Here is a 25,811-nt window from a genome sequence, read left to right on the forward strand (position 1 = left end):
CGCAAGCCAGACGATCTCGTCGTGGCTGTGGAACGTCCTTCGTGGGGCAAGAAGTCGACCACGCAGGAGCAGTTTGAAAAACTCCTGCAGAAGAAGTGCCCGTGGTGTGTCAACTCCAAACACGCAGCGATCGACTGCTTTCAGCTCAAGCGCACCTTTGGCTCTCCTGGGAACGGCAAGAAGAACAAGTCGACGGGCAAAGAGCCCGAAGACGAGGAACAGGAAGACAAATCTGAGACGCCTAAGTTCTAGGATCCCTCCAAGACTGTCAATGTCATCTTTGGCGGTGACGAAGATTTTTGCTCCAAGCGGGATCAGAAGTTGCTGCTACGAGAGATCCTATCAGTTGAACCGGCGGTACCACGACCACTCCGATGGTCGGAGGTCCCCATATCGTTTTCGCGTAATGATCAATGGACCAGCTTTTCCGAGCCTGGGAAGTTCCCACTGGTGCTGGATCCCGTGGTCGCAGAAGTCAAGCTTACTCGGGTTCTTATCGATGGTGGGAGCGGACTCAATCTTATCTTCGCCAGTACACTAAAGAAGATGGGTCTGGACCTCACCAACAAGCTTACTCCGAGCAAAGCTCCTTTTTACGGTATTGTTCCTGGCAATGCCGCGCATCCGCTTGGGACAGTCGTTCTTCCAGTCACTTTTGGGACGAGGGAGAACTACCGTACCGAGTTCATCAAGTTCGAGGTGGCCAGCTTCGAATCTTCCTACCACGCCATAGTGGGGAGGCCGGCGCTCGCCAAGTTCATGGCAGTGCCACATTATGTCTACTTGCTTCTCAAGATGCCAGGACGTAACGGTGTGCTCACGCTCCGAGGCGACTTGAAGAAGTCTTATGATTGTAACCAAGAGGCCATCCAGTACGCATCGACTTCCCGCGTGCCAGATGCTTCCGCTGAAATACTCGCGGCCGCACAGCAACTCTCTCAAGCCGAGCTGGACATCCCGACGAAGAAGGCGAGTCAATCGGGCGTCAAGTCGACGGGCGAGATGGCTCTCAAGACGATCCAGCTCCAAGAAGGCGATTCATCCAAGACAGCCATCATCGGCGCGGGCTTGGGTGACAAATAGGAACTCGCGCTCGTCAGTTTCCTGCGGGCTAACCGAGACATATTCGCATGGAAGCCATCGGATATGCCAGGGGTGCCCAAGGAGCTGATCGAGCATAGTCTTAATGTGTACCCACAGGCTGTACCAAAGAAGCAACGACTTCGTCGTTTTGCCCCCGATAAACGGGAGGCTATCAAACGGGAAATAGCTAAACTCCTCGCGGCTGGATTCATTAAAGAAGTAATCCACCCAGAGTGGGTAGCTAACCCCGTCCTTGTATTAAAAAAGAACAAAGAATGGAGAATGTGTGTCGACTATACCGATCTCAACAAGCATTGCCCAAAGGATCACTTTGGGCTCCCTCGCATCGATCAGGTAGTCGACTCAACTGCAGGTTGCGTATTGTTATGTTTCCTTGATTGTTATTCAGGCTACCACCAGATCGCTCTCAAGGAAGAAGACCAGATCAAGACCGCGTTCATCACCCCGTTTGGGACTTATGCCTACAAGACGATGTCCTTCGGGTTGAAAAACGCTGGCGCCACCTATCAGCGGGCAATTCAGATGTGCTTTGCTGATCAGTTACACCGGAACGTGGAGGCCTACGTGGACGATGTGGTCATGAAAACCCGAAGTCCCGAGGGCCTCATCACGGATCTGGAGGAAACCTTTGCCAGCCTAAGGAAGTACCGATGGAAGCTTAATCCGACCAAGTGCGTTTTCGGTGTTCCGTCTGGCAAATTGCTCGGGTTCATAGTCAGTAACAGGGGCATCGAGGCCAACCCTGAAAAGATTACCGCCATCACTGATTTGGAGGCACCAGCCACAATCAAAGATGTACAGAAACTTACAGGGTGCATGGCAGCTCTCAACAGATTCATCTCCCGGCTCGGGGAGAGAGGATTACCTTTTTTCAAACTCTTAAAGCGCCAAGACAAGTTTCACTGGACAGAGAAAGCCGAGCGGGCTCTGCAGGATCTCAAGCAACACCTACAGTCGCCCCCGATCCTCACAGCACCATTGCCAGGTGAGACCCTTTTACTTTACATTGCGGCAACTACCCACGTTATTAGCAGTGCCATTGTTGTCGAATGCTCCGAGGAAGGCCATGCCTTCGGCGTGCAGCGGCCCGTGTACTTCGTCAGTGAAGTACTCTCGGAGTTTAAGGTGCGCTACCCGGCGGTCCAAAAGCTTCTCTATGGCATATTGATTACTTCAAGAAAATTACGCCACTATTTTGAAGAGTACCAGATCATCGTGATCACAGACTACCCGTTGGCGGATATCCTACACAACCAAGATGCCACGGGTCATATTTCAAAATGGGCAGTGGAACTGGGGCTTTGTCGATCAATTTCAAGCCACGCCCTGCACTCAAGTCCCAAGCTCTAGTCGACTTCATGGCAGAGTGGAGGGAAAATCAAGTTCCAAATCCAGTTGACAAGCCAGAGCATTGGACCATGTACTTCGATGGTTCTCTCAAGCTCGATGGGGGCGGCGCTGGAGTTTTATTCGTTTCCCCAAGAGGCGAACAACTCAAATACGTCCTCCAAATTCTCTGGGAGGTATCCAACAATGAAGCAGAGTATGAAGCGTTGCTTCACGGGCTCCGTTTGGCGATATCACTAGGGATCAAGCGACTACTTGTATATGGCGATTCACTCTTGGTCGTTCAGCAAGTCAACAAGGAGTGGGACTGCAACAAGGAGACCATGGAAGCCTATGTACAAGAAGTACGCAAGCTAGAAAATAAATTTTCTGGCCTAGAAGTTCATCATGTGCTGCGGGAACACAATGTCGCTGCCGATGCCTTATCTAAGCTGGGATCAACCCGAGCACAAGTCCCAGCAGGGGTATTTGTTCAGGAGCTGACGCACCCGTCCATCAGCCCTTCACCGCCGGTTTCCACCGCCACTGGCTCCGTACAGCCAGAACGGGAGGTACTGCTGGTCGGTGAGGACTGGAGAGGACCTTTCGTCGACTTCATCCGAGATCTCATCTTACCGGCCGGGATGGACCCCAAAAGCGCTGCCGCCGCCCGCCTCATGCGACGGAGCAAGGGGTTTGTCCTAGTCGAAGACAAACTTTATCGGCGCGGCGCATGATCCGGAGTACTCATGAAGTGTGTCACAACAGAAGACGGTCTGGACATATTGCGAGAGATACACGAGGGCGTCTGTGGTAACCATGCCGCGTCAAAGTTGCTGGTCGGCAAAGCATACAGAGCCAGTTTCTGGTGGCCTACCGCTGTGTCCGACGCCGAAGATCTGGTGCGACGATGTCAGAACTGCCAGTTCTTCGGTAAGCAAACTCATGTCCCGGCCCACACCCTCATCACTATACCGCCTTCCTGGCCGTTCGCTTGCTGGAGCCTCGACATGATTGGGCCCTTCACAACGGCGCCAGGAGGTTTTACTCATGTTCTGGTGGCTATCGATAAGTTCACCAAGTGGATCGAGTTCAAGCCGATCGCCAAGCTTACTCCAGACAGGGTGGTCGACTTCATCTCTGACATCTTACATCGTTTCGGCTTCCCCAACACTATTATCACTGACTTGGGTTCAAATTTCACGGCCAACCAATTCTGGGAATTCTGTGAAAACTCGTCCATCGAGGTTAAATATGTTTCGGTGGCTCACCCAAGGGCTAATGGGCAAGTCGAGAGGGCGAATGGTTTGATCATTGACGGCCTCAAGAATAGACTTTACGATGCCAACAGCAAAAAGGGCGGGAAGTGGATTCACGAGTTGCCACACGTAATCTGGGGGCTCAGGACTCAACCTTCAAAAGCCACAGGGCAGACCCCGTTCTTTCTTGTCTACGGCTCCGAGGCGATTCTACCGGCAGATATCATGTGGAAATCCCCAAGGGTTGAGATGTATACAGAAGGCGAGGCGGACGAAGCACATCAGCTGGAGTTGGACTCTGTCGAAGAGGCTCGCTGCTCTGCTCTCATCCAGTCAGCCCGTTACCTACAGGGAATCCGGCGATATCATGATCGCAACATTAAGGAAAGGTCGTTTAGCATTGGCGACCTTGTCCTTCGTCGCGTTCAGGACGAGTCGGGTTTGCACAAGCTTCACTCAAGATGGGAAGGACCGTTCATTGTCAGGAGGGTTACAAGACCGGGATCTTATCAACTTCGGCACCCCGATGGTCAGGATGTACCCAACTCGTGGAACATCCAGCACCTGCGACGGTTCTACCCCTAAGCAGACTCGTGTCCAATTTCTGTATGCGTCAATGGCAAGTTTTACTTTTTTGGGTCGATTTGGCGGCTTTGTGCCACACAACCCGAAATGTAGATTCTTGAATATAACGGTGGCGGCTTTTGGCCACGCTTAAATTTTATATAAAATCGACTACTTGCCAGTGGCACATGGGTCGTCGCGATGCTAATCGTGTTCTTTCAAACTGGTTAGGCCCGTCTGGCTCGGGTTCCATCTAACTCGTTTGGCTACTCCTGTGGTGGTTACACCTAAGGGTAGTTTTCGACTGTTTGCCATGAGCATCCTAGTCGTCACGCCACAGACTGCGCGTTCCGGGTCCGAGTGGATCCTTTTTGGCGGGATCTTATCTAGCTCACCCGATGAGCTCTCGCGAAGGGCTAAATCAACTTCTCTCTGAGTCGCTGCACTCAGAGGTAGCACGCCTATGCTCCAAAGCAGATGGGGCTCTTAGTCTGCACATAAGGCTACAAAGGAACAAAAGTGGCTTCTTATATTTCAAAAGTCTTAAGCACTAACGGTTCAATCCTGGACCATGTTTCCAACAATTTTTTCAGCTACAGGCCGGACCTCTAGCAAATACTCGCGGAAGCTTTCATCAGTACAATCAGCAGCTGCACCCTCCGCGAGTACTTCTAGCCACGCCTTTGGCCAGAAGGACTTTACAAGGCCTAAGGCATGGCCCACGTAAGATGTGGCAGCCTCGGTGACAAAGTTGAGGATCTTTTGTGGCGCCCCGCAAAGTCGATCAAGTAGTGGTGGCCCATCTTCAGCACTGTCTTCCCGAGGATCCACCATCTCTACGAGTTCTTGAGCTGCCACCTTCAGATCATCGAGTTCCTTCTGGCGCTGCTCTTTCTCTTCGCCCAAAGTCTTGATCTGCTGGAGGCAGTCGACGAGTTGCTTCTCCGTGTCGGCCATCACCTTCCGCAGACCCTCGACTTCATCTGCGCGGCGATATAGCATGTTCTTCAAATCAGTAAGCAATCCTTCTTTATAATTTAAGAGCTGTTTAAGTTCTGCGATGATAAGCAGGTTTCAGATCATGAGTTATCGACTACGGGTATGACTTTGAGAATTGAATTCAACATACCTTGATGGGTTTTCCGCTGCTCCTTGAGTCGGCCTTGGAGCTCGATGATATTCTGCTCGAAGCCGGCTCACTCCTGCATCAGCTCATCGATACGCCTGGTGGACTCTTCCAGCTTCGTTGAAGATTTTTGGTTCATGTCCTACATGCTCCTGGGCGTCAGAGAAAATCGACTAAATCATACAGTTACCAGCGGTTTAGACAAGATTAACCAGAGCAAATGAGTCGATCGCCTTGATCAATTGGCGCAGGCGGCTCAGATCATCCCCTGGGAGGTGCATCTCTTGGAGTATATCGGTGTTTTCCCCTACAGGGGTCGGCAACCCGGGTGCGTCGCAAGAAGCACCCGCACCCTCCAAGGCGGACGGCTGCGAGGTCCGTGCAAAGGACAAGTGTTAATATAGCAATGATTGTGGCAGAAGGCAGTAGGATCATTTACCTGCACCGTCGACGGGTACGGCAGTGGTGGCCTCGACTTGCTCATTGCCGGGGGCTTCGGGTTCTGTGTGCTGGAGCTCGAGTAGTGGCGAATCAAGCATGATTACATCTGCCCCCCCTGCTGGCTCCAGCGCGTTGGGTTGCCCAGGCGAAGGCTCGGGGGCTGGTGGAGCCAACTCGAGTTCGGGCGTCACCGCAGCTGTTGATCTGCTCAAGACAACAGCACAACATTTTTACTGTGATTTTTACACATGGCTAAGGGCAAGGTCCAAGGCATTACTTACTTCTGGGATCGGATCATTGTCGGTTTCCTCCACACCAGCTTCAACGGCTTCTTTATCACGGTACTTGTGGCTGGAGGAGTTGGTGTACAGGATGAGGGGGCTGGCAGCTCTGGCACGGCGATGTCCGTGGCACCTATTGCCGGCGGCAGTGCTGTTTCAGTCGAGGGCGTGAGCTGCCCCGACATTGTGCCTGCCACGGCGATAGTTACATCGTCTGCAACAGAAGGTGACGGATCGGCCCTATCGACCTCTATGGGCCCGGCTTCTGGTGCATCTTTTCTTGTGGGGGGCACTTCAGCTACCCTTTGGCGCTGGGAGCCGGGCAAGGAAGACGAGGGGCTGCAAGACAGGGTCGTCATCGGCGTTCAGCAAAACAACTCGACAGTTTTTATAATTCGACAAACACTTACCCGGCAAGGTCAGTGGTGCTGGCTTTGCGTTTCCGCATATCCCGACGTCGCCGGGGAACTAGAGGTGCGTCGTCAGACCAGTCCACGGATGATCCGGAGGAGTCGTCGGCTTGCACCCTCTCCCCAGCCGCCTGGCCGCCCGTGGCTGATTCGCTGCCAGCAATTTGTTCTTTCTGTGCTTCGGCGGCGGCGCTGGGCAGCGTATGGTAAGGACGGGGCAGATCGGGGTGTGGTGGGTAACTCCGATACAATGCTGATGAATCCTGTGTTAAGACAATCAGTTAGTATTAACTCTTCAGATCAAGGGAAGAAGTCGAGAAGTCGAACACTTACTGCTGGTGGTCGATTCTGGGCTGTAAACCCTGCTGGAATATACGGGACAGCATCCACATTTAGTAGAATTCGCCTGATGCACACAAGTGCAGCATCGTCCCCAAGCTCTTCTGCGCACATACGGGATGGGTCTTCAGTACCCAAGTACTCGAATCCTAAAGTATGGCGCTGCTGAATGGGTTGGACTCGGTGTTTGAAAAATGATAGCATCACTGATGCCCCGGTCACCCCCGTCTCTTTGTGCGCGGCAATCAACTCGAGCAGTTCTTTGACTTGGTCCATCTCGGCTTCATTTGGCTCCAATGTCCATTCGCCACGCTGAACAGGGGGCCTGCCGGACCGCACAGGGAGTTGGGGGGCATGGTTCGCAATGTAGAACCAGTGTTGTTTCCACCCGGGGACATTTGACGGAAATTTGTATGATATATATTTGTCACTAGCGTGTTGCCTAAGCTGGATTCCAGCGCCCCCTATTGCAGAAGGATTTTTTGAGGTGGGCTGGGGCTTCACGCGGAAAAGATAGCGAAAAAGAGCCCAATGTGGTTCAATTCCGAGGAAAGCTTCACAGAAATGGATGAAAATGGAGATATGGCAGATCGAATTGGGGTTGAGGTGTTGCAGCTCAATCCCATAGAAGTAGAGAAGACCACGGAAGAAGGAGCAAGTGGGGAGGGCGAATCCCTGTTCAGAGAAAGAGCAGAAAGAAACGATCTCATCGACGTTTTCCATGGGAAATGGATCGCGAAGAGGAAGGCGCCAATGGATGAGATCCCTTTCCTGAAGCAGACCCCCAATACCAAATTTTCTAAATTATGGCGAGAACACTTACTAATTGACCATTCTCCGGTTGCTGCTTGCGCCTCTTTCAAGTCCTTCTGGTTGTTTTTCTTCGGAGCCATTTCGAATCCTTTCAGCCACGAGTTGTTTTCACAAGCGCTCGGGGGCTGCGGCGGCGGGCTCGAAGATCTTCGACTATGCTGGGCGGCGGAAGGGCTCGGGCAGGTCAGACTCTAATTGGGGTTTTGTTTTTCTCTGGTGGCGGCGTCAGATCTGAAGGCACAGGAAAAACCCTAACTGACCGCGGGGTTAAATAACCAGCGTTCAGGCAGTGGTTTACTGTGTGTAAGATGAAGCGTTGCGCAATAGAATTAATTGGATATTGGCAGATTTTTTGGGCCGTTACCCGAGTCACCATTTTTTCTGGGTTAGTTGTCCCGAAAAAAGAGGTTTTTCGGGTTTTGAGTCTAATTTCTGCTACTTGTCTCCTCTTAGACTTTATTTTTTTCAAAAGGAACTTTTTTTGCCACGACCTTTGGGATCCTTTTTTTCCAAAAGATTTGGACTCAAGGCTCGGGGGCTATGAGACACGTGGCATCGACTACTTATTTTTCGAAAGTACTCGAAGGATAAGAAGGAAAGATTCAAGGCTAGTTTGACCCTCAGCTTGATTCTTTGATTCAATCTAAGGCTCGGGGGCTACTCCATATGGAGTGCGATTATTCATCGCACCCCATATAAAAGAAAGAATTTGGGGCATGAGCACCTCATAGCTTCGATGCAGTCAGAAGAGTACTCGAAGAGAAGTTTCAAGACGGAGCTTCGAAAGAAGTCGAAGACAGCTTCAGAAGTACTCGAAGAGTCTGCAGTACTCAGCTACGAAGAGCTCGGGGGCTTGTCAGACCCGGGGCTACGGGGCTGTGTACATCAAGGAGTCCGTATTGGGCTAGGGGATAGGACGTGTCCTGTACCTTATTTATGTTGTATTCTACCCGCATGCGGAGTAGAACTAGTCGATACAGAAGGAAACTACTCGAGTTGTACTCGAGTACGATTCCTAAGTTAGTATCAGACTAGGATTCATGTAACCCTGTCCCCCCGGATATATAAGGGTGGGCAGGGACCCCCTCAAAATATAAGATCACCAGATCAATATCAAGGCAATACAAACTATCATACAGGACGTAGGGCATTACGCATATTGTGGCCTGAACCTGTCTAAATCTTGTGTTGTCTGCACCTTCGAGTTCCTGATCTCGGCGCATCCCAACCGAAAACCTACCACCTTGGGTATACCCCTCGGTGGGCAGCCGGATAAAACCCGACACTAAGTGATTTCAATAGGCAGACATCGGAAGCTCAAGGTGTCCTCAGTGTGGATCTAACCGTCGGAAACAAGACTGTTCCGACCTCTCTCTTCATCGTTAATAGAAAGAGCACATACAACATCCTACTTGGGAGGGATTGGATCCATACCAACTGTTGCATCCCTTCCACAATGCATCAATGTCTAATCCAGTGGAATGGAGATGAGGTGGAGGTGGTTCATGCAGATGACTCGATCGAGATCTCGCATGCTGCTATGAGCATTTGGGACGCGGAGGACCAAGAGCCAATTTCAGGGATCAGTTTGGAAGGCTGCGACCGCATTGAAGCTACAAAAAATGGGGTGAGGCTGGTCTTATCCACTGGCCTTACAGAGTAGATGAGTCATGAGGAACGAGCTGCTTTGACGGATTTGATGAGGCCAATCTCCGCGATCGGCCCCAAAAAATAAAATGTAAACTTTTGATGTCAAGTGTTGTGCATAGTCATAGCAATTACAGGAAGGCCCGCTTTGACAACCGGCCTTACTCTTGTTGTAAAGTTTCAAAAAGCAATGAAAGACATGAAGCAGCCGATCTTGACGATCGGCCAAAATTCTTTTTATTATCTTCTTTGTCCGTCTGCAGTGTTGATTTAACAGATGATGGGAAACTAGGATATGGGTTTACATCGGCTGACGAGCTTGAAGAAATAGATATTGGTCCTGGGGATAAGCCACGACCAACATTTGTCAGCAAAAAGTTACGTCCATGTTTACGAGAGCCGATGATAGCCTTGCTAAAGGAATATGCAGATTGCTTCGCCTGGGATTACACGGAGATGCCTGCGTTGGACAGAAGCATAGTCGAGCATCGGCTCCCTCTCACGAACGGATTTCGGCCGTTTCAGCAGCGGGCACGACAGATGAAGGCTGAGGTCCTGGTTGAAGTTAAAAAGGAAGTGGAGAAAATGCTAGAAGCAGGATTTATCAGGCCTTGCAGGTATGCTGAGTGGATTTCAAGTGTTGTACCTGTGCAGAAGAAGGACGGCCGATGGCGAGTCTGCGTAGACTTCAGGGACCTCAACAGGGCTACTCCAAAGGATGAATATCCGATGCCTGTTGCGGAGACATTAATTAACGCGGCTGCCGGTCATAAGATCTTGAGTTTTATGGATGGCAACGCCGGTTATAACCAGATCTTTATGGCTCCCAAGGATATAAACAAAACTGCATTTAGAGTACCTAGGGCAGTGGGTCTGTTCGAATATGTGGTTATTACTTTTGGGTTGAAGAATGCTGATGCTACATATTAACGTGCCATGAACTACATTTTTCATGACTTGATCGGCAAGCTAGTGGAAGTCTATATTGATGATGTTGTGGTAAAGTCTGCGTCGATTGAAGGGCATTTGGAGGATTTACGACAAGTTCTAGAACGAACTAGAAGGTTCGGGCTTAGAATGAATCCGAAGAAGTGTGCTTTTGGCGTCTCGGCCGGTCAGTTTTTGGGTTTTTTGGTTCATAAAGGGGGAATTGAGATCGGCCTAAAAAGTCAAGAAGCGGTGAGCACCATGGTGACACCTACTACGAAGAGGGAGCTCCAGCAGCTCATTGGTAAGATTAACTTTGTTAGAATGTTTATTTCCAATCTCTCCGGGTGGATTGAGCCTTTCATGGAGCTGGTAAAAATTAAATCCAATGAAGAGTTTCGCTGGGGGGCAGAGCAGCAACAGACATTTGAAGAGATCAAGGAGTATCTGTCAAAGCCACATGTGCTTGTTCCACCCCAACAAGATATGCCATTTTATGTGTACCTATCAGTAGGTGACACCTCCTTCGCGTCAGTAGTGATACAAGTGCATGACAACAAAGAGAGGATTGTGTTCTACCTCAGCAGAAGGATGCTAGACGCGGAGACAAGGTATCCTGATATCGAAAAGTTATGTCTTTGTTTATTCTTTACATGCACCAAGCTTCATCATATCCTGCTATCAGCCGAGATAATTATCATCTGCAAATCGGATGTCATAAAACACATGCTATCGGCTCCTGTGTTGAAAGGCCGATTGGGAAAATGGATGTTTGCATTGTCAGAGTTCGATATCCGATATCAACCCGCAAAGGTGGTCAAAGGGCAAGCGTTGGTGGATCTTATTGCCGAAAGGGTCAATATTGACATAGCAGCACTTTCCATACGTGCATGGGCCATGTACTTTGACGGGTCGGTTTGTGGAGATGGATATGGCATAGGTATCCTGCTTGTGTCGCCTCGGGGGGTAACGTATTCTTTTTCAATCAGATTGCCTACCGATTGCACCAATAACCTCGCAGAATATGAAGCGGTGCATAAAGATATGTAATTGCTTCTGGAGGCTGAAGCTGAAGCAGTGGAAATTTTTGAGAATTCTAAATTAGTGATCTCTCAGCTCACAGAAGAATACAGATGTGAGAGCGAGTCGCTCTTCCCGTTATGGGTGCAGTGTCAAGAGCTGATGACCCAATTCAGGTACATACATTTCTATTGGATACCTAGGGCTCGGAATTCGGAGGCCAATGATTTGGCATAGATGGCCTCAGGGTACATGTCTGTAGCAGACAGAACCGATCTTCAGATACACCTACTAGACCAAGGAGATTGGAGAGCCGATATCTTCAATTATTTGAAGGATTCGGCTCAGGAGGCACCCAAGAGGATACGCTACAAATCTATGAGATACGTCCTGATAGGAGATGACATATTCTACAGGACTTTAGAAGGACTGCTGCTCAAATGTCTGGGGCCGGTTGAATCCAATCGGCTCTTACATGAAGTCCACGAAGGAACCTGTGGGACTCACCAATCGGCTCACAAGATGAAGTGGTTGATTAGGCGATCAGGGTATTACTGGCCCACCATGCTTGAAGATTGCTTCAAATATTATAAAGGATGTCAAGCGTGTCAGAGGTTCGGAAAGATTCAGATGGTACCTGCATCAGTAATGAACCCCATTATCAAACCGTGGCCGTTCAGAGGCTGGGGCATGGACATGATCGGCAAAGTTAATTCTCCATCCAGCAAAGGCCACCAGTTTATTTTGGCCATCACAGACTACTTTACCAAGTAGGTAGAGGCGGTCCCATGAAGTCGGTAGCATCCAAAGATATTATTAATTTTGTCAAGGAACATGTCATTCATAGGTTCGGGATCCCTCAGACCATTACAACAGATGGAGGTTCGGTCTTTATTTTGGAGGAATTCAAGAAATTCGCCGCTGATATGGGTATCAAGCTGATCAGGTCATCTCCATATTATGCCCAAGCAAACAGACAAGCTGAAACATCCAAATAGAGCCTTATCAAGTTGATCAAGAGGAAGATTGATGAATACCCAAGGCGTTAGCATGACGTCTTATCAGAGGCATTATGGACATACCGTATCTCTTGCCACGGAGCAACAAAAACTTCTCCTTATCACCTAGTGTATGGGCAGGAGGCTGTTTTACCGTGGGAAATTACTGCCGGCTCGAGACGTGTGGAATTCCAGAATGATTTGACAGCAGAAGATTATGCTACTCTGATGAATGATAATGTGGAGGACCTCACGGAGCTCAGGCTTTGGTCACTTAAAAAGATCAAAGAAAATAAGGCCAAAATAGCCCGCGCATACAACAAGAAAGTCAAACCAAACGAATTTCGAGAGGAAGATCTGGTTTGGGAAGTGGTGCTACCATTAGGAACTAAAGATGCAGTCTATGGCAAATGGTCTCCAAACTGGCACGGGCCTTACAGGGTTGACCAGGTCCTATCAGGAATGCATATATGCTAGAAGAGTTAGATGGCGTCAAGTTCCCAGTGGCGGTCTACGGTCAACATCTCATGAAGTACTTCCCAAGCATGTGGGATGGTGAGCAGTAAAGCGATAAGAAGGGAGTTCCTAATGGTCAACATCGGGCTGAAAAACGATATGAACAACGGGCCCGAATAAGAAGGGAGCTGAGGCTGTGCGGAAAGATATGAGCCGATAGAACCCAATGGCTCGTACAGACGGAACTGATGATATCTGCCAAGACGGGAACAAGGAAAGGAGGCCGATGCATGCAGTCGGCCCACATATATGAAACAAAATGAAAAGTACGTGGTACCCAACACATGGAGCTGATCGAATAGCCGATGTGTGACCATCAACTTTAGAGTTTAAAGTACCTGACACATTAAGTCAATCGAGTAGCCGATATGTGACCATCGACTTTAGAGTTTTAAATAAATACATGCAGGTTTATCTGTTAAGTCTACTGAAGGAACTCGTCGATGGCTGCAATGGCCTCAAGACGGACACGATCAGCTTCAGCGATCACTGCTTCGTCTTCCTTGTCCACTCCCGGCACCACCTGCCTACTCAAAGCACTTAGCTCCGCAAGGTCTGCCTTCAGTTGAGCGGTCAGGGCTTTTGCCTCCCGTTTGGAGCTGGCGATAAGGTCTTTCTCTTCTTGGATGCGCTGCTCGGTTGCCCGGACCCTAGCCTTGAGGTCTTCTAATTCCTTTTCCAGAAGATGAAGCCATTGAGAATGCACAGATGTGTCAGCCTTGGCGTCCAGAACAGCCTTCTTCTCGTTAAGCGACCAGCACCTCTCGGCAATGTTGGCCTTCAAGGGAGCTTGAGAGCGACGGGTCTCAATTCTATGACGAGCCTGTTCTACTCTTGCCCAGAAGAAGGGGAGGTGACCGGTTTGCCAGAGCTTGACCTGAAGGACTGCAGGAAGTTGAGAGTTGATCTCCTCAAGAATCTGCCTTACTGCACTAGAATCCTGAACCAAGGCATCGATTGGAGCTGACAGGAGGCCCTTCACGCGAAGAAGTTGGCTAGCGATACTAGTTGAATCCGGTTGAGGATCGTTGACTTCTAGTATGGCCAAGCCAACAGATGCAGTATCAAACGCAAGCAACTCCGAAAGGTTCAGGCCCTGAAAGAAGCCATGAATATAGGGCAGCATAGGGATAAGATGTAAACAGTCTGGTGATTAAACATACCTATTCTGGAGGAGGAGTGACGACAGCCGATGAAGTAGCAATCGGCTCCTGAGGACGCGCCCTTTCTGGAAGAGGAGCAATAACAACTGGTGAAGCGATGATCGGCTCTTGGAGACCTACTCTCTCAGAAGAAGGAGCGACAGCTGATGAAGTAGCGATCGGCTCTTGCAGGCGTGCCCCATTCGGAGGAAGACTGACAGTTGGCACCTCCAGAAAGGGACCAATGTCCGACGCCGCGACGACCGGCTCCTGCAGACCTTGAAGGGTGACTGAAGCATCAACCGACATCGCAGGGCCTTCCGGAGCTTCTGGGGTGGGATCCTGAAGAGTAATCAAGGCGCTGACCGGTGCCGAATAATCTTCTGGAGCTGGATCCTTTTGTTATGCGGGTTCCTCCCCACTAGAAATGTCCACAATGTCGGACTGCAAGAGAGAGAACACAATCAAGTTAAAATGAACATATTCAGAGGGTCAGCTACGAGAGGGGCAATCCAAACCTGGCTGGCAATCAGAGCTTCTTGATTGGTGGAAGACGGCCCGACTTCTTTCTGAATTTTCCTGACAAGCATCTTCCTCACCTTGGTGTGGACTCGGGGGGCAACAGCGTCAGAAGGCCGTTTCCGCTTGGGGTCAACTTCGCGGTGCTGGGCTGAATTCGCATGATGCCTTTCAAAGGGGGAGGTGCATGTTTGCCAAAAAGAACCACAGGGGCAACTAGCGAAAACTGGAAGTTAGACCCGTCATCATTCTTGGGCTCCGGGCCATCCTCCTGCTGCAAAAAAGAGCAAATGGAGTGAGAAAGGAATTCAGTGAAATCAGAAGAAAGAATGATAGGCTGACAGTAATACCTCTTCCTCAGGGACTTCATACTCAGCATGAATCTGCTGCAGCATCGGCCCTAGGGCTTTTCGGAAGACATGGGTCTTCCACATCGACCACCAGTTCTTGAAGTCAATGGCCGAAGAGGTGAACGCGAGGTCGACAGGAATTGGGATGAGGAGGTCTAAAAAAAGGCTATAGCATCTTTGGGTGGTGACGGCGTCAGGCAGGTCAATTCTGTTGGATGTTAAATGGTGAAGGAGGAAGTGTGGAGGAACTTGCCCAAGGCCAAACTGCCGGGTTGCTACAACCGGCTGATAGAATTCATATCCCGGTTTGATGATCCGGTTGGAAGTACTCATGCCGATCGGCAGGAGGCAAGGGCAGATCATGATAGAATATAGGCGCCGGGTGTCGACATCATCGGCAAAGTCAGCCAACCTGAAGGTGGCCGGGTTCTCAAAGATTTCAGACTCAGTGTAGAGGAGGAAGATTGGGTTGTCCAGGCCCCTATAGAAAATCCTAAACCATCGGGAAGCATCTGAAGGATCGCCAGGGAGGCTGTACAAGGCCTGACTGAAGCTAGTGCATCGGATCTGCCTCCCACTTTGTTCCGGGAAAGAATTATTGGCCAAAGAGGGGAAATTTGGGATGAAATCCTGAAAATAAAGGTGAGCCCACAATTGGATGAACCACCAGGGACCACCAGTCCTAAGTTTCTTCTGGGAAAGAAGGCTCAAGGATATCAGATGAAGGTATCTGTAGATTTCTCCAAGAAATAATTTACCAAGGCCAACAGTCTGACCTTTAGCCAGCTCGTAAGCTAGAGGGAGATAATTCTTGTTGGAGCAAGGGAAGGACCGCAAAATAAGAAGTGCTCTAACCAAAGATTCAAGAAAGCCGTGTGTTCCTTCTCTGTCACCGGTCCTTTGGTTTTTAAGTGCTGATTTAGGTATGCACCCCAGTTTGTGCACTCTGTTTTGGAAGATAACTTAAAGGGAACTTCAGATAGCCTATAGGCAGAGGGGCAAGTTGACGAGATATCCAGACCAGTGATCATCATCACGTCCAGACGGGTTGGAGTCATCGGCCTATGGCCAAAGAGGAAACAGTTCAAGGCATCAGACCAAAAGTAGCCGATGGTCTTCAGAAGGTTCTCGTCCTTCTCAAGAGGGGACAGAGATAGGGACAGAGCATCGGCTATCCCTATGGATTCCCATGTGGGCTGGTAGGTATTCGCCACTCTGTTGTACCAGGTTATCCAGCCCTCGGGAGGATTTGGCCAAGCACGGAGGTTGTCGGACCAGGAGTCTAGATCTATGTTTTGGCTTACGAATGGAATTCGATTAGCCTCGCAAGAAATCAGATCTACGGGTTTCTCGTAAGAACGAGGCCCGAGACAGAAAGAGTTGGGGGAAGAAGGATGTGGCAAAAGGATATCGGAAACCTGAAGGGATCCATGCAAATAATCAGAGAAAGGTCATTTAATGGCGCAGAGAATCTAGTAATTGCCGCATTAAATTAAGCAAAGGTCGGAGTCTTACCTTCAGGCCAAAGACGTTCGCGTCGGTGTTCGAAGAATCCGCCATCAGGAACCTTGACGAAGATCAAGGGTTTGGGGACCAGATCTAGGGTTGGCGGCGCGAGATCGAATTCGTGTTCTAAGGCTTAGGTGCGAATCTTGTGGCTAAGGTTTATGAGCAAAAGGGTTTTTGGAGAGTAATTTGGATTCAGAGATTTTTTCTGGGAAAGGTTCCGGATTTAAGCGAAAAATGGAATGAATTGAAGAACTGGTTTGGATCCAGATCGGCATATTTTGAGGAAAGGAACCGATGCGTTGCCATCGGCTCTTAACGGATCGGCTTTTAAACGAGTCGCGATTGAAAGAAGATTTTTATTTACAATGGGGAGTAATTACAAAAGGGGAGCCGATTGCTCCTAGAGCCGATCTATCAGCTTAATGCTATAGTCTACCACCAGTAGACGCTGGAGGTCTTGCGGCGCTTGGTTGGTGGAGCCGTGCTGACGTCGCTATCGCCGCCGCTGCCGGCGATGTCGCTACCGTCGTCTCCACTGCTACTGCTGGTGAAGCCGCTGTTGTCTTCGGCTTCTTCGTCGTCGTCGTCGTCATCATCTTCCAATGATCCGGCAAGGAGGAAGTTTCCTGCTTCTGAATCCTCCTCGGTGGAGGAGGAATCAGCTTCTTCTTCCGAGGAAGAGGAGAAGTCCTCTTCCCAGGATGTGTCATCTTCCTCCAATTCATCAACAAGGAGTAGATGGAGGTCTTCGCCGTCGGTCAGGGACTCGTCATCCTCTGACCAAGATTGGAAGTCCCATTCCTCTGCATCCCAATACGGGGGGCAAGGACTTCGTAGGCGGCTATGGGCTCGTATTCTGGAGTGGGCTCTCGAGTGGAGTCAGACTCAAAGGAGATGGCGGAAGAAGCAGAGGAAGAGGAAGAAGCCATATGAGAAGGGGGAAATCGAGTTAGGAATGGTTGCCAATGGCTAAGAGAGAAGACGATTAGAAGAAAGTGACTGGGATAGGTTTATAAAGACAAAGTGGAAGGTGAATCGGCACCATAGCGGTTTTCCAAGGAGCCTGATGCAGAGCAGTCACATCCTCTGGAAGTTGAAGAGGCACGCCTGTACGGATTTTAAAAGTCGAAGAGGCGAGGTGATTAAAAGGAGAAATGGTTTCGGAATAATTATTGACGAAACCAGGGCGGCATGTGTTATCGCCATAATTTAGGCGGGCCAGAAAGGTGGGCGGAGGAGCAAGATGGGCTTGAAGGATAGCCATAGTGGGCTTGCGAATCGGGCTTTATACAGGTGCTTGAGGCCAAGGGTGGCCGCGTATCTAGATAGGCATGTGTGTTTAAACAGTTTAGATAGAGATAGTTAAGATTTGTGTCGTGTTTAGTTAGGATTGGTTAGGGAAGGCAAGTCTACGGACTATAAATTTGTATTCTAGATAAATAATAAAAGAATCAATCATTCATCAACAACTCTCGGTGCATCGCCACCCCTGTTCTAGGGTTTCTCGGGTAAGCGCCGTGCGGCCCCGATCACGCCCTGCGTGATCGGGGCAGCATCGTTCTTACTTATTTACCTTTCGTGTTTCTCGTTCTGAAGCGTTGTTGATAGCGAGCAACACTAGTTACCTTAGCGTTAATAGAGTAGCATCGGCTCTTCCATACGTTAATCGTGCTTTGCTTGTTACTTGTAAACACCCGGCTGTCCCTGTACTCGATTTCGGGTATAAAGGGCAGTGCCTTGCTTCATATTTGTTTAGTAGATCCAATCTGTTATGGTTAGACTTCGTCGATCGAGGATTTAGTTTAATATCTGCATGATTAGGCCCTTCAAACAGAATGAATGTTCCGGCGGTATTCTGGGTACATTGTAATAGCTTAAGAAGGGATTGTTCCGGGAATCGGCTTTTGGTTGGTTTTTAGGCCTCTGCTTAGGTTGTTGTTTCGTCACCTTCCGTATCTGTTAGGCTTAATTACGTGTAGGATGTTCCGATTACGCAGTGAAAGCTTTAACCGTCGTAGATTGGATTAGCTTGATGCTTATGGAACAAGATTCATATTACTACTGGATATATTTGCTACATTTATAGATCTGATCCGATACTGAACACAATCGGCTCTTTACAGCCGATACCGGGAATCATCCGATGAGCCGATCACGGCTCGGACTAATGTTTATATGTGTCTGTGTGTGCAGGACACTAACGTATAACACCTTCCTGATCAGGTACAAGGTTATGTGGCACGCCTAGCAACCCAGAATCCAGGACGTGTGCCGGATCTCGGGCCGTTGACTGAGGGACCAGGGCCCACAGCAGTCCCGGGAGCCTCCCGACTCCTCGTGTTGCCTGTCGCTGCTCGCCGGTGGGTTTTGACTGACAACAGTATGCCAACTAGTTTGTAGTTTGTAATGTAAAGGCACGATCATGAAGACATAAAACACTTAAAAGTCACCTAATAGTCTTATATAGAAGTTCAAGCGGATCGAACACAAACAGTGACATAAAAGAGGACCATACATGGTCAAGATAGTCACATAACAGTCTTACATAACATAATAAGTTCAAACGGATTGGAAGCAATTGATGATAAAGGGGACCATATATAGTCAAATCCAAATAGCGATTGCTGCTAGATAACGAGAAATATAACCCTATAGAAGAGTTATATTTTTCAGTCTTTATTTATCGCCCTTTTCGGCTCATCAAATGTAGCTCAGAAGGCGAGACACATTGACAACTTTTATGGGCTTGATGATATAGTCCTTCTCACCTCCATCAAGGCACCTTCATACAAAAATAGGAACATAGAACAAATTGAATAGTTAGGTAAAAATTATGTGAAATTTACATGAGTTAACAATTTGTCTATTTACTCACATTTTAATCCTTTCAGGGACGTCCTCAGTGCATGTAATCACCACAGCGAGATGGTTAAGCTTGGGTGATTTCTGTGTGGAAATACAAATTTTTAATTAATTATTAGTACATGGGAGCAAAACATTCAACATAATATTTGATGAAATTAAAACTAATTTCCATAAAAGGAACCTACCTTGACCTCAACCAGAAGATCATAACCAGTCATATCAGGCATACAATAATCAGTGAGAATCAACTGCACATCATGTTCCTATATTCAAGTGCACATAGACAAATATTTAGTAAATACTCAAATTAACTAAAACAAGTAAGGATAGCATTACGAATAGAGATTTTGTAAACTATAGATATATACCATATCCAAGAACTTCAACGCTTTCTTAGGACCTTCCACGGTAGTCACTGCAAAATACATACACAAGAATAATTACAAGAAACATATTAAACACGGAACAACATAGGCGAAGATAAAAATATTAAACATATGAAAATAGATTAACTTTCTATATTTAAAAGATGGTCAAAACTACTATCCATTTTAACTCAAGGTGTATCTGGTTGAAAAAATAACAAACCACAACACTACACAAGAACATAAGTGCATCTACGGCATGGCAAGTCACTAGTACGTACCATAATTCTCCATTTTGGAATAGGTAGGAAACTTAGAACTAAAAACATATAAAACAATTCATATAAAAGATTGGTTGTAGAATGTAAATAGAAAATTATATTAGTCATTTCACCTCGAATGCTAAAGCTCTCTAAAAGCCTCGATGCAACGAAACGGTCAACACAAGAGTCCTCAACCAAGAGAACATGAGGACTCGCCATACTCGCTCTTTGCTTTCAGGTCGACCTTGCAACCTTTGGTGTAAGATGGTTTGTATTGTGTTGTTGTTGTGGAGACGAAGCCACGATAGACCTATTTATATAGCAATGTCTAGTTGTACTAATTACATCCTCAAGATAGATAAAGAACAAATAACTTTCTGCTATACTGACTATCCTTAAGATATAAAATAAGTGATGTGATATATCAACAATATCTTTAGGCTAAGAATCAACAACTTATGGCGATACTAACAATATCTCTAAACAAAGAATAGTGTGCTGATAGTAACTATATCCTAAAGATATAGAAACAATGAGTAGTACTAGGATGACAACTGTTATATGTTGCAAGACAACAAGTGAGCGTGTCTGTAAGGAAGTTCATTGTAGATATATTCTCATATCTTACGGATACATTCATTGTGGATATATTCTACACCGTACAGATACGCTCACTTGTCGTCTTGCAACATTTAATAGTTGTCAGTACCTCAAGTAAGAATCGATACAAGAACATCGTGTGGTGTATAGATGGGCTGCCAAAGCAAATGAAGGTCTTGGGCCTAGAATGCAAAGTTGAGCTATATATTTTGGATATGGATAGATCCTGTAAGAATCTAGGCCTTAAGGTATGTGGTAAATTTTGGTGATTAATTAATCAGCACTGTATTGTTTGTTTTGAATGACAATGAAAATCTTAGATCATATTATTTTGACAGTCTATATAACAGGTATAGTACTAGACAGGAAGACAAATATCGAATATATACCTCATAATACACATGATATTGTGGGAACTTCCAAGGAGAAGATTTACAAGGTCTGTAGCATGGTATTCTAGATATGAAGAAGATGAATTCTTAGTGAGCACTTGAGTCTTGGTAGCTTAAGGGGGAGAAAAACCCCTTTGTAAGCTACAACATGGATTAGGGGAAAATGCCAACTCCTTTATATATACCTCATCAAAAATTAGGTGCTTTTGCATCCTTCCTTTAACTTTGAGAACTTACTTTCTTGCAAGTTTGTTTCTTGCTCTTGTTCATGTGTTTAGTAGCTAGTTCATTAGTTGCTCTATAGTATTCCATCATCATGATTGTTTGACTAGCATTGTAGGAAAAGGTTGTTTCAACAAAAACCCTAGACTAAGGTTGCTTCTTGTTCTAGTTTAAATTTGAATTAGTCTCAATTCATACCCTCTTTGGGGAATTAGATCCTTTCAGCCTGCTTCATAATGTTACAACTTGAGTTTATCAAATGAAACAAGCACTACTCACTAGTAGAAATAGTAGCTTCCATGACGTGTTTGCGTGTGATTTTTGAAACTTCATCATTGAGTGAAGCGTCCCCTCAACAGAGGTGACTAAATGTGATACAAATATCAGTCCCAGGAGGCTGATAACACATTTATTACATCAGATGGTTCATTACCGTACAAACCGTCGAGGTAGCGGGCACTGAAGCGCCACTATCAAGAGGGACAACATAAGGACTACAAACCAAACCAAAGTGCCAACAAAATCTAAGATAACATCAGAGTCTTGCGCCATGGAAAGATTCCTGTGGAGACCCTGAACCACAGGCAAGGTTGGGTGCAGGACGGCGACCTACTCGACGTCTTCAGGGACGAAGTTCGGATCCTCCTCTGTAAAGCTAGGCAAGAGTGAGTACACACGTACTCAACAAGTCCAATCACACCCGCGGAGGGGAATAATAAAGATCATGCATGGATATATCAAGGAGGAGGCTAGGGTTCATTTGCGATAAAGCGAGGTTTTACACATGCAAGGGTTCATTTAATAAAAGAGTTTTCTCAAGATATTTCTATAGTAATCGAATAATAAGTGGGGTTGATCCTACACAAAGGATCCAAGTTTTAATACTACCGGACTCCTCATCCACAGTAGCTCACTGCATAACTGCCGGCACTTTCAAAACAACTCATGCCACAAAACCAATCATCCCAAAATGTCTATTGAAGTGACCATGCCGTAACTCGTCCAATACCGTGGACACGGCTATTCGAATAGATTTTACACTCTGCAGAGGTTGTACAGTTTACCCACAAGTAGGGCACCGCACCACTAACACCTTAATGTCGCGGCGGATCCTAACAAAGCCATTACCCACCTTAGCTGAATCTAACTAGCCAACACGGAAGCAACCATGGGGTTAATGACCTATCAACAAAGTCATAACCGGGACATAACTCACACAGATCGTATCCCTTCTCCATGATCTCCCGTTGCTCACCTGCTTTTCTTTTGGCTAGCAGGACAACTAGTGGGGTTTATGCTAAGCCGTTGCCCACACAATGGTCGAGTGGTTGTACGATAAGTGGGTTAGGCAAGATGACACCTCAGTTCATCCTTACATTGACAAGACGGACATCTCCCAACCATGCTCAACCACAAAGGTACAAGCACACCAGTGGCATTTCACACAGAAAACACCGTCCATCTCATCGGGTTATATCTTTCTTTGATTTCCCAAAATCCCATTTTATCTCTTAAAACACTCACACCCTTATTTTCGGTAAAGCACTTTGTGGTCATGATTAAAATATAATAAAGGGAATAAAAGGTAATAAGCATCTCTAGCAGTAGTTAACGTCCAACAGGGCAAATCCTATATAGACATTAACCTAGGTCATCAAGGAATAGTCATAGCAATCAAGGGGTGGCTATCCAACCATGTCTTGCAATAAAACAATGCATTTTATAAAATAGGCTAATAGGTTGCGTTTATAAAACTGGGATAAATATGCATCAAAGGATGGGATTGGACTTGCCGTCCTCAAAGCCTTCCGGAAGCTCCTCCTCGAGGTATGGGTCTTCGGGCTCTGGCTCGCAGTCCTGCTCCTCCTCGGTCACACCGTCGGCTACAACACACAAACAATCACACAATAAAACAAAGTTCGCCGATGAGCTAAAAAGGGAAATAGAGAGCTTCTATTAAAAATAGAGGAGGCTATTATATTTGTTGGATGTGGATCTTGGGACTTGGAGAGAGAATATTTGATGCGTGGTGGAGTTTGGAATCGATTCAGAACATAATGTCGCATGAAATGGGGGCTGCGGACTGCATAAGGAGGAAAAGTGGAGGGGGTTATGCACAAGTCTGCCTTCCTTCTTCCTCGAGACAGAACAGGAGGGGGAGGGGAATAGTAGGAGGGGGGCGGCCCGGCCATGGGCGCCGGCCCCCTGGAGCATGGCAACACCCAGGGAGGGGGAAAAGTAGAGAGGAGGCCGAGGGGGTCCGATTCCGGCCCTCACCTCGTGCGGAGACGGTCTACGGAGGGCTGTCCACGATGATGGGTGGTGGGCGGCAACGGTGAGCAGCAGCGGCGAGCTGCAGCGTGAGGTAGAGGGGGAGAGGTGTTGGGGCGGTGTGGGCGGAGTGAGGGGCGGCTTGGGGTCTGATTTATAGGCCGAGAGGAAGAGGGGGGATGGCCGGCGTGGAGGGGGGTCACGGGCAGTACAGGAGCCTCGCCATTAATGGCGGCCGGGATGCTCGGGGACAAAGCGCGAGCTGCGAGGGTGAGGGGACGGGACGGGACGGGACAGGCCGGCGCAGCAGCGGGCCGCACGCCGGCTTGGCGTGCACGGGCAGCAGCGGGTCGTGCGCTGGCCCGCGCGTGCGTGCAAGGAGCGGGCTACAGTTCGAGCAGGCAGCAGGCAGCACAGGGGAGAAAAGAAAGAGGAAGCCAGAGCAAAAAAAAAGAGTCTGGGAAAAAATTAGAAGAGAGAAATAAAATGGATTTAAACAAAATATGAGAAAAGAAAAGATAGAACACACGCGCGGCGCTGACGGTCGCGGCCAGGCAGGCGCACGTGGCCGACCGCGACACGAAGGTGATGTAATGGGACGGCAGGGTTGGTGGAAAAGAAAAAGGGGTGGGCGGCTCCGCGGAAAAAGAGGAAGAGGCTGCGCGATGTCGGAACGGCGGATAATTGGGAGGTGGGCTTCAGGAGCTCAACCGGCGGAAAAGGTTTAAAAGATTTTTAAGCGAGTGATTGGTAATATAATTTAAATAAGATAAAAACGCGGGCGTTACATTGAGCAGACCACATCTATGATAAAAATCTCAGTTTCATCATAGTTCATCGCGGCAGCCCTCAGCCCCTACGGAACTATGACAAAAGTAAAACGTGCATCACAGAACAACATCTCATATCGTTACAAAAATGGTGTGTCATTAACTCCTCGTATCTGTGATGACCGCGACTCGTCATAGAACCGGTGAGCCATATATAGTGTTGGTACCCATAGGCCACATCTGATGATAGAGGGTCTAGCGTGTCTACGTGGCTGCCACGTGGATCCGCCGGTCCACATGTCAGGCTTGTTGGTCAACTATGTCAACGCGGATCCATTGGAGAGGTGTGACCCAGGCGTCCACATGTACGAGTGCGGGCCTAGCAGACCAACGTGCTAGTACGTGTAACTGTAGGCCCCGGTTGACTGGTCTAACATGTCTACCTGACATTCACGTGCGCTGACTGGGATCCGAAGGTCCACATGTTAGGGTACTGGGTCAAATATGTCAATGCGGGGTCCACTGGTGAGGTGGGATCCGGCCATCCACGTGTACGAGTGCGGGCCAGGAGGCCGTCGTGGCTAACACATGCTAATGCGGGTCCTGTTCTTTGACGTTTTTGGGAATTTTGTCATGGTAGAACTAACTTGAGGGGATTTCTTTTACGAAGAAAATTTATCACAAATTCATCACAGAACTTACTTTACGACATATTGGCCTTTACAGTGATGAAAATCGTTCGTCACTGAAGCATTTATTTCCACTAGTGACTACAGAATAGGTAAATGCAAAGGGATTTCACTACCGGTGATAGGTTCTCGCTGTCGGTCCGTAATAGGTAGGCATGGTGCCCATGGGAACTAGCATGAAAACAACTATCGCGGTCTTATACTATGGACCGGTGGTGATATGTGGGTTTTACTGCAGATTCTATTCACTATCCGCCGGTGAAAATAAACTAGGCGGTGAAAACATATCATTTGCACACAAATATTTATAAGTTTTTCATTTGAAGTCGGATGAAGATAAACTTTATATTAAAATTATAGAACTCGATGAGATCCAAAACTTTGTAGTTGATAATATTTCCATTTACATTATTTATATACCCAAATATTTAATATAAACTATTAGACCTATCAAACGACCTTAGGGGCAAAAAGATCAACATCAAAATTGTCGTGCTCGATGAGGTCTAAAACTTTGCGCTTAACAATATTTTTATTTAATTTTTTGGTGTCTAAAATTTAATATAAGATTTAGAAAAGTTAATGTAAAAGGATAATATCCGTTCACTAGTCATAAGTGACTATGTAGTGTAGTGGTATGGAGAGTTGATACGATCCATGTGGTTGCGGAATTGAATCCCCTTGGATGCGCACTTTGCATAAATGTGTAAAAAATCATGGTTGTTGGATGTTGAGATGGTTGATCACGGTAGTTGCTTGGGTATAATTTTGTTTACCTCCATTAGAAATTTTTACATTGTTTTTTAAAAGATTACCACTACCGTTTCGTGGCTAGCTCAAACTAGCTATGGTAATGTATTTTCGTCACCGGTTTCGGACCAAGTTGATGAAGATACGTGCACTAGTGAAGAAATATATCTTAAACTACCAAATTTTAAAAATGAGAGGAGGATAGAACTTGCATAAATTAGATACTTAACAGCTATAATGCATCGAACATGTCAAGTTTGGAGGGAGATCCAATAAAAATAGACCTTATATGGCAATTTTACTAGTTTTTTCCAGAGAAGTCCAAATGAGTTA

The 25,811-nt window shown here is 47.5% G+C and overlaps 2 protein-coding genes across 2 annotated transcripts; both read right to left on the bottom strand.

Annotated features, from left to right (window-relative positions):
* Positions 1-16,723: 16,723 nt before the first annotated feature.
* On the bottom strand, positions 16,724-17,497 carry LOC112898310 (nucleolar transcription factor 1-like). Its single transcript, XM_025966659.1, has 2 exons — positions 17,474-17,497; positions 16,724-17,065 (listed from the first exon to the last, which is right to left on the bottom strand). The coding sequence occupies exons 1-2, from the start codon at positions 17,495-17,497 to the stop codon at positions 16,724-16,726; spliced, it is 366 nt and encodes a 121-aa protein (XP_025822444.1).
* Positions 17,498-18,991: 1,494 nt separating this feature from the next.
* Positions 18,992-20,003, bottom strand: LOC112896287 (two-component response regulator ORR12-like). The gene is made up of 5 exons (XM_025964218.1): positions 19,916-20,003; positions 19,525-19,571; positions 19,342-19,419; positions 19,167-19,237; positions 18,992-19,073 (listed from the first exon to the last, which is right to left on the bottom strand). The coding sequence occupies exons 1-5, from the start codon at positions 20,001-20,003 to the stop codon at positions 18,992-18,994; spliced, it is 366 nt and encodes a 121-aa protein (XP_025820003.1).
* Positions 20,004-25,811: the final 5,808 nt, after the last annotated feature.

Source organism: Panicum hallii, chromosome 6, assembly GCF_002211085.1.
Source record: "Panicum hallii strain FIL2 chromosome 6, PHallii_v3.1, whole genome shotgun sequence".
Lineage (NCBI taxonomy): Eukaryota > Viridiplantae > Streptophyta > Magnoliopsida > Poales > Poaceae > Panicum > Panicum hallii.